The sequence below is a fragment of the Glycine max genome, chromosome 8 (genome assembly GCF_000004515.6).
Source record: "Glycine max cultivar Williams 82 chromosome 8, Glycine_max_v4.0, whole genome shotgun sequence".
NCBI classification, from domain to species: Eukaryota; Viridiplantae; Streptophyta; class Magnoliopsida; order Fabales; family Fabaceae; genus Glycine; species Glycine max.
The window spans coordinates 43,203,338-43,212,555 of NC_038244.2; the positions used below are offsets into that span (position 1 = coordinate 43,203,338).

General features: G+C 32.1%; 2 protein-coding genes across 2 annotated transcripts; one reads left to right on the plus strand and one right to left on the minus strand.

Annotated features, from left to right (window-relative positions):
• The first annotated feature begins 1,385 nt into the window (after window positions 1-1,385).
• LOC100791734 (small heat shock protein, chloroplastic-like) lies at window positions 1,386-2,251 on the plus strand. Its single transcript, NM_001254302.3, has 2 exons — window positions 1,386-1,656; window positions 1,754-2,251. The coding sequence occupies exons 1-2, from the start codon at window positions 1,443-1,445 to the stop codon at window positions 2,218-2,220; spliced, it is 681 nt and encodes a 226-aa protein (NP_001241231.1). The 5' UTR covers window positions 1,386-1,442; the 3' UTR covers window positions 2,221-2,251.
• Window positions 2,252-2,421: 170 nt separating this feature from the next.
• LOC100792257 (uncharacterized) lies at window positions 2,422-6,569 on the minus strand. The gene is made up of 9 exons (XM_003532089.5): window positions 6,250-6,569; window positions 5,489-5,514; window positions 5,098-5,179; window positions 4,810-5,019; window positions 3,795-3,917; window positions 3,659-3,716; window positions 3,485-3,558; window positions 2,980-3,068; window positions 2,422-2,886 (listed from the first exon to the last, which is right to left on the minus strand). Exons 1-9 carry the CDS (start codon window positions 6,331-6,333, stop codon window positions 2,817-2,819), a joined length of 816 nt encoding a protein of 271 aa, XP_003532137.1. The 5' UTR covers window positions 6,334-6,569; the 3' UTR covers window positions 2,422-2,816.
• Between the last annotated feature and the right edge of the window lie 2,649 nt (window positions 6,570-9,218).

The window sequence follows — 9,218 nt, forward strand, 5'->3', positions numbered from 1 at the left end:
AATGATAGGGCAAAACCTTTATTTCTTGGCTTTTGGTCATTCTGCCAAAATCCGTAATTGTTCATTTTCTTTCAGCTATTAAAACTTGGATAATACACTTTACAATGCCCAATGAGCATGATTGAGAGGAGAAAGCATCAGTTTCTTTCTTTTTTTAAAAAAAATAGTTCTGTAGAAATAGTTTTTTATCTTCTATCAAGAAGCTAACACAAAAAAGGCAAATATTTCTTCAAAATAAGTCGATTCAATCACACTAAACATAATTAGCTTTAAAGATACACGAGTTGTTATACTGGTAGTATAAAGATTTTGAACATCAATTTAATCCCTTAATGTTTAAAATTAATATCAATTTAGTATTCTAATGTTTTGATCATTAAAAATAAAAATCTTCTAACCTATATTTGAATAATTTGATCCCTAAAAATGATGATTTAATTTACATTTATAAAAATTGAATTGGTGTAAATTTGTAAACAATCTTTGAGAATCTGGCAATGACACCTTGTATATCTTTCGACGGCTAAATTGAAATTTGACTCGTAATGTTAATTTATTTTTATAAAAATATATATTATAATAATTTGATGTTTATTTATTTCTAAATATTCTTAAAGAGACTTATAGAAGATCAAAATTAAACTCAAGATACTTTATACTTTTGCTTTATTTCTCTTTTTTAAGTGTTTCATATATTTACGAGTTAGAAGAAATTAGAGGATGCTTATGGCCTTCTATCAAAAGGATTAGAAGAAATTATAGCTTCCCCATAAAAAGATAAGAAAGCGTTAACGGAAAAAATAAACACGCATTAAAGAAATGACTCCCCATGTATTAATGTGGAATTTTCAAGTTCAATTCTTGGTGAAAAATTCTTTATCAAGTTTGACACTTTGAATTAGTCAGAGTTTTTTTTAACTTATAAATCAAAAGGTTAAGACAAAAAAATATGAAATTAAGACACTAAGTATATATTTTTTACCCCTACAAATTTTACGACACCTGAATATAGCTTAATTTACACCTAAAACCATTCAGAAAGTGTTAGTAATATTACCCTTTTCGGTTGGAATAAGGAAGGGATTTGTCTTTGTCCCCTTCTTTCTTTTGTGGTCCAGACGGTTTCGCTTGCCATTGCCTCAAAAAGACAACTAAATTAGTTGTAAGTTGCATAAGGACAAATAAATTGGATTTTGGAATATGTTTCCAAATCCCCATCCAAATATGGAAATAGGATAGGCCACTAAAGAATTATATGGAAAACTCTAGATCTCACCAAGAACCCAAGTCACAATCATAAAAGATAAGATTTTTTTAATGCTTACCTGGGTCCAGAAATGTCCAATGCCTCCTATAAATTTTAATGCAAACATCAGCTTCTCAATGTCCTTTGCCTTATCATAGCATTGACATCTTTCCAACATCTTTGTCTAACAAAAAAAATGGCATCAGCTCTACCAAATGTAGGTTTCCATGCCCGCACTTCATCTAGTAGAATGAACAAATTTTCCAATGTCAAATTGCTACCATTGACAAGCAAAAGGAATAGAACTTTCTGCAGCAATGTAAAGGCTATGGCAGGAGGTGAAACGAGTTTGCAGAAGTCAAAGCAGCAAGTGCAACCAAAGATGAAGGTGCCACAAGCTTCACCTAAAGGTTATTGAAGATTAATGTTTCACAAATTATTTTTATTCCTTCATCAGACATAATATAGTGACAATTGACAACTGACAAATAATGACTCTTTATACAGTGCTGTTGAACCAGTTTCCAGTAGCAAGGACTGTGCAGCAAATGATGGACACAATGGAGAGGATGGTGGAGGATCCCTTGGTTTATGGTAGCACTTCACCTTTGATAGTTGTGGGAGACGATGAATACAGTAAGGGGAAGATTCCTTGGGCAATAAAGGAAGGCCAGAAAGATTACAAAATGAGATTCAACATGCCAGGAATGAACAAGAATGATGTCAAGGTATGGGTAGAACAGAACATGCTGGTGGTGAAGGCAGAGAAGGCACTCCAGGAGAACCATGAAGGTCAAGCAGACGGCAACGAAGACTGGCCTGCCAATAGCTATGGTAGATATAACCACAGGATAGCCCTCCCAGAAAATATTGAGTTTGATAAAATTAAGGCACAGGTCAAAGATGGGATTCTTTATGTAACAATTCCCAAAGCCAGCACTTCTTCAAAAGTAATTGGCATAGATGTACAGTAACTCTAAGCTCATGATAAAGTTTGTTCACAGCTACATTTAAGATTTTGTTATCTAATTTTTTATATGAGGGATAAAATGAGACCTTATTCCCTCTACACAACCATGCTGACATAAAATTCAGAAGAAAATTCTCCAAAATTATTTAAAACAAATGACTTTAGATGATGTGAAAAGAAACATGATAAATTCTGATCAAGTCAGTAAAGAAATTGAGAGAATACATTGCAAATGTTCATGTTATTTCTCTTGTTAGTGATGTCATGCACAATCAAATGCAAATAGCCAACTAAGGTGAATTCAGTCATGCAGCCTCCCTTTTGTTTACAAAGATTACAAGAATTTAGTTTACAAACTAGCAGATCACATGGGAGTCATTTTTGAAGTTGACAATCTCTTTCTGCCTTCAAACGAACACTTGCAAATAGCAGAATGCCGTAAACTGGATTCCAAGTGAAGTTCTGACTGTATCCATTAGTTACACATTTAATTTCTGAAAATGTAGGTTGATTTCACATGCAGTTCACACTCTATCCGTCAGAGACACCTTTACTTTCTGAAAATATAGGTTGAGATCTTTTTGTGGAAAGAACAACCAATTAAGATGGCTTTTTCTTTCTGCTGGCTTGTGAGATGCGCTTCAGCACTTGAGTTTCTCTTTTCATTCCTCTGTAATACAAAAGACCAAACCTTATCGGAGCCATTATAAAGATTCCTAAAATAAGGTCGTGAGTCGTGACTGGGAAGTTTTGAAGTAAATACCTCTGATATAAGTAAATGTAGAGATAGTATAGTAGCAGCAGTATCACAAGCAAAATAGACACAAAGATGTAGAACACATTTGTCTTCTTCTGCACATATCAAGAAACCAGTTAACAAAAAATTCTCTTAATTTTGACCCTACATCTTGGCATCAAGGGAATTGCATCCTACAGATATATTTCCACCATTCCACCACAAAGTTGCAAATATCATGTTGACCTTTATTGCCTTATCTTCACTGAGAGATCTATTTCCTAAGTAAGATCCCTTGTAACAAGTAAATGGGATTTTTTATAATTTTCTTTCCAGTTAGCCATACAAATTTTCAAATTACATTCTCCACAATTTCTGAATCCTTTACCACAAATAAGGATTTCTGAAAATTGAACGTGGCTCATACAAGATAATGTATAGAGTTGGACAAATATCATAAGCACCCATAAAAGTAAATCCAAAGTTAAGTGATTTGAAAAAAGAAGAGTTCAATTAAAGATTTTAGAATTACCCTGTGCCCTCTGGAGAAAGGTTTCCTACTTCCAGTGCAGCTGTGTGCATCACAGAATTGGTGCAAGAAGAATTCTGCCAATTGTTAACATAAGAAAGCAATTTCACAAACTACCATAAATACACAATACAAAGTATAAAATATTTTGCAACAATGAAGAAAATATTATAATACCATGAAGTTGGCTTGCTGCAGGGCCATCACTGACAGGAAAACAACTATCGGCTAAGCTCTATGAAAAACAGGTAAATTAGAAACAAAAATAAATTTGGTTACATTATAGCAAATGAATAGACAGAACAAAGCATACCTCACATAGATGTTTATGTTTTGCAGCAGCAGCAGGATTGCACTTTGATTTTTTAGATCCAGAATTCATTTCATGGTCACAGTGCAGAGCACCACAAACATCTGCTAAGCACTGGCTTTCACTCTGGATTGAACACAACTATCTCATTTCAGTAATTAATGCTACTGTATCGCAGTTTGAGCAGAGAAAGCAACCAAAATTCTCATCTTTTGAGTTACTATTAGAATCACAGATCAATTAAGTGCTGTAAAATATTATTTACTTTTGGCAATGGAAGTTAAAGAATCAAATCAGCCACACAATACCAAGAACTGAAACTGCCAATGTGCGTACAGTACCAACTGCCAAGAACCGGAACTATACAAAGAATAGTGAATTCCCTGGATATTGGAGAGATCCAAGACTCTCCCTAGCCACAATACCAACCGATCAACCAACTAACTCCTCTTTTCAAGCCCTCTTCCTCTTTATAGGCAACATGCCTTATTTCTCTAATCTCTAATTATCCCAGCCCTAACTAACTCACTAATATAACTGACAAATGAATAACTAATTTTTTGTGGTGCTTCTGAGTCAAGAGAGGATAACTCACAAAACAGAGAGAGATAGAGCTTAAAGAAACTCATCTCAAATTATGAGCTTTAAAACTTGAAAAATAAAGCAAAGATCTGAAGGTGTTGTTATTTTTGGGAAAGTAAGGTCTCAAGGTTTGGTTGAACTATTTCAGTTTGTTTTACTACCAACCCACAACCTTGTTTCAGTTTTTTTATTTTGTCCTGGACATGAATTAAATATGTTCTTAAATGTTAGGCATGGCCACAGCTAGAGCTCAGACAAGTCTGAAACAACCATGTTGCACGGCTTGATCAGCAGTATCTTCTCAAGGCAATGGTAAGCAGTCACGGTTACGGAGCTTAAGTTTGGCACTATCACAATTCACAACTCCACATTCCACTAACTAGCCATTTTTCCACTGAAAAAAAATAAAAATTGTATTGAACAAGAAGCATCATACCAAATTAAGCAAATTGGAGTGTCTGTTGTCAAAATGCTGATCAAGATGTTTCTCTTCATAGAAACTTTTCTTACAGTACCTACACTGCCATTCGTTTATATCTATATGAGACTTATGTTGCTCCTGATCTCTGTATATGTCATTGTCAGGGTGAAGCATACACCTTTTTGAGATGTGGTATTTTTCTTTCTCCACAAATGGCATCAAATACTGCAGCAAAAATTATATATCAAGAGAATGCACACTAATATCATTGAGAGAGTTATTTGCTTGGATATATTCTAATACCTCTTGAATGATCTTCCAAGCTGTTCTACTTCTTTCTCTAGAGCAATGTATTTGATGATCACCACCCTCCTGATTCAAAGTTCTGAACATTGACATTATATATTAGCCACATCAATTCCTGGAACAAAGAGCACGAAAGGAAGAAAACATAGACTAAAAGAAAGTAAAAGAAGGAAACAAATAAACAAAGCATATCAATTGCTCACATGAAACAAATGATAGGAGTTTATCATGTACAAGTCACAGTGTCAAACACCATTTTAAGTTATTTATTTCCTCGCTCTTACTAACAATTGGATAACCAATAAGTGAAGCAATTAACTCTAAAATGCAAACTAAAAATGTTCTCCTAGTTCAAAATACCTCCAATCAAACTTTAAAACTCACTCACCTTCCAGCATTTGAACCTGCATGACCCTGTAACAAATAAACAACTGAAGGTTTAATTTTATACTGTCATGAAAATTAGAAAAAAATAGGTGCAGAAGTTTCGAACCAAAAACAAACAAAGCAAGGACCTAACCTTGTAGCAGAAGATAATTCCAAAATAAATAAAAAAAGCACACAAAACTAATTTAAAGAGTTACTAGCTCTGTGGTTTTTCATTGAAAAATCATACAGATCAATATTAACATCGAAAAAGGAGGTAGCTAGATAATAAGAACTTCTCCTCATATTTCTAAAATAGAAAAATTCACAAATTAAGCTATTGATTGCTCCAGAAAATGAACCAAGTCCTTACACATTCACAATTCCATTCTATGGCAATCCAAATTCAAGCAATCATAACAGCCCATGGCAACAAAATGAAACTTTCAGGGAAGAAAAAGGAGGTAACCACATAATGAGAAAAAGAAATACAGCATGCAATATTCCTCAAGTAGAAAAATCACACAATAACCTACTGATTTGTGCAGACAATGAACCAAAAATCCTCAAATACTTGGATTTCCACTCTATGCCAAAAATAATCAAAATCCAAATTCACACAATCCAAACAGCCCATGATTGAATTCAGCAAAATCCTCACTAGAAAAAAAAATGGGTAGTTTCAATAATTTGAGAAAATTGAAAAAAACACATAAAAGAATGATTTTTTTTTTTTTTATGATGACATGGTCAGTGTGTGAAGCAGGTGAAATTGAAAGATACCGTTGTGAACTGCAGACAAAAACAGAGGCCACAAAGAATGCAGAGAAGAAACAACCTATGATCCGAAACCCACATCTTCTTCATTTCTATTGGATTCTTGTTCCGTTCAAAGCAAATTCCTAACCGAAAAAAATTGAAACTTGCACCGAAAATGTTCTTGTGCAGTCTCTGCTGGGTACCAGAAACCCCCTGTGCAGCCACGACGCTATAGCCAATCGGATTTTGCCACGTGGCAAACCACGGAATAATTGGCAAGCCCCTTTCTTTGATTTCTGGGGTCTAACCTTCGATGACTTCAATTTTCTTTTGCAGTGGTAACTTGTGAGGTGATTTTATTTATATTCAGAACATTTCAGCTTTTAAGTATTCAATAAAATATAATAAAGTAATTTATATACGGATGATAATGTAAAAAAATTATATATTATTCTCTCCGATCTCAATTATAAAAAAATTATATATATTTCACAAGTAATTAGTTTTCATATTTAAAAAATAATAATTAGTTATTTTGATTAAAAGTGAGTCCCAATTAAAAATTGAACATTTTTTAAACCATTATTCATTGGAATTTAATATTAAGTATAAATTTTTTTATCTTATTAAATAAAAGACATTTTGGAGATAGTTATTAAATAAAAATATTAATAATTAAGATTTTCTTATATTTGAAATTAAAACACAATAATTTTTTGTTTGAGACTAGAGAATTATCATTTACCATTATAATAAATTTATTTGATCCCTAGAAGATTCAAATAATTCCATCTCCAATAGATTGAAATCATCAATCTAATATCAAAATATACAAATGTTGCGATAATTCAATCATGTCGTTAATTTTTAGCCTTTGAGTTAACTTGAGTGCACATGGGGTATGTCGTTGTTGACACCTCTGGAAGGTGGATGAAACATGCTTGCCAAGTAAGAGGGATTAAGTTGGCACTAATATGCTTGCATATTTTGCCTTTTCTCATTCTCTTAGACAAAAAATCAACAATGATGACTTCTATACAAACAATGACAATGCTTTTTTTGTTGTTGTTTGAAAATGAAAAACAATCATTCTTGGTAAAAAAAAAACCTATTTAATAGTTTTCGACGTATATTTTGTTTCATTTTAAATATATATTTATCTATAACTTTTTTTTATTTCTTTTTATTATAATGATCATTTTATCTGATCAATGTCTATACCAACGTGACTAAATGAGTTGTTAAAAAATATCTCAAAAATATGAATTATTTGTTTGATATTCCACTCGATTATGTTGGTCTTATTGTTAAAGAAGAGAATGCAATAGTAGTAAATGTAATGATTGACTTTTTGTGAAGGAGGATCATGATAGAGATAATGATGAAGATGTTAAAGAAGAAGGTGATGTTTTATTTTTATAGATAATGATGAAAGTGACTTAGATTTTGTGACGAATCTTTTATTATTTATGTTATAGAGTATTTTGTCAATAAGGTATAATGTTTGAGGACCTTTTTAACATTAAGTGTAAAAAAATATGAACCATTTTGATAGTTGGTAAAAAATGTTTAGCGATTGAATTGTCAATTGGTTTCATTCTACTAAGTCTACTTGATTCATATCAAGTTTTGCTTTATGAAAAATACGATTACAACAATTTGATAAAATCATCTATATAATTTACCAACTACTACAAAAACACAAAAACAAGAGAAATAACGATACACATTGAGGCAAACATTCTGCAACCTTTGGCAACGAGCATGTGTATAATAGATTCCTTGGGTTCTTAGTTGCCTTTAAAGTTTGATTCACACTCTTCCTTTCACAATAACAATAAATAACATTACCACCATTGGATCCTATAGAGTCAACTTCAACCAATTTACTTCAATGTGTGAACTTGTTTAAACTTTTTGACTTACTTGAATGTAGTGGCGGATCTAAGACCCTCAGTCAATGGGGGCAATTTACTTTTCAAATAATATAAATTAATAATAATTATCATTATGCATATAAAGATAAAGACATAAGTACCAAAATCATAAAATTTTAATGTATTTATTCAAATAAATTACATACCTTATAGTTGTCCTCTATGTGATTTCATGTTTTGAAATGGTTGAATGATCAGTTCATTGTCAATCTATAAATTCATCAAACATAATTAATATATAATTATATTATTTATATATCAAACTTAAGGGGAAAAAAAGAAAAAGATTTGTGAAAAAACACATAACCAGAGACTGAGAGACATGTTTATAAGTTATAACAATTATCGGTAATCTGATACCTAAATCTTTCTTTGCTTGTTGAGTTGTTGTGATTTTCCTTGCTCTTGTAGACTTGCAGAATTACAGCCTCTTATAACCCTCATTAGTTCTCTATTTTTCTAACTCCTCTATGCAAACATGTGGGAGAGTTTAAAGTAAAAGCCGAACAGCCCACTAGAAAACGTGAAAATAGAAGTGAAAGAGATAAATAATTTAAAATAATAAAAGAGAAACAAGAAACTGCCCACTAGAGAATAATCGTGAAAGTAGAAGTGGAAGACACAAATAATTTAAAATAATAAAAGGAAAACAAGAAACTGTCCACTAGAAAACAAACGTGAAAGTAGAAGTGAAAGAGACAAATAATTTAAAATAATGAAAGAGAAACAAAAAGCGTGTGGGAGAAGGGTAGAAAAAGATAAAAATTTATTGAGGGGGTGCACCAATTATCATCACTAACATAGAAACCATAAGCCTCTTTCTTTATTCAGGGGTGCACCTGCCCACCCTGGGATACACGTGGGTCCGCCACTGCTTGAATGGTTGTATTTAAATTGACACAAGGTCAATCATGTGTTTTGCATTAGTTCCAACAAAATTTAATGGGTCACTTGAGTTTTTTCTTTTAGTTTTCATCATTGTGTCCACTATCAATGAAATTTTTAATTTCTATTATTTTTTTTATTTATAACACTTGAATTTAAAATTATTTAAAA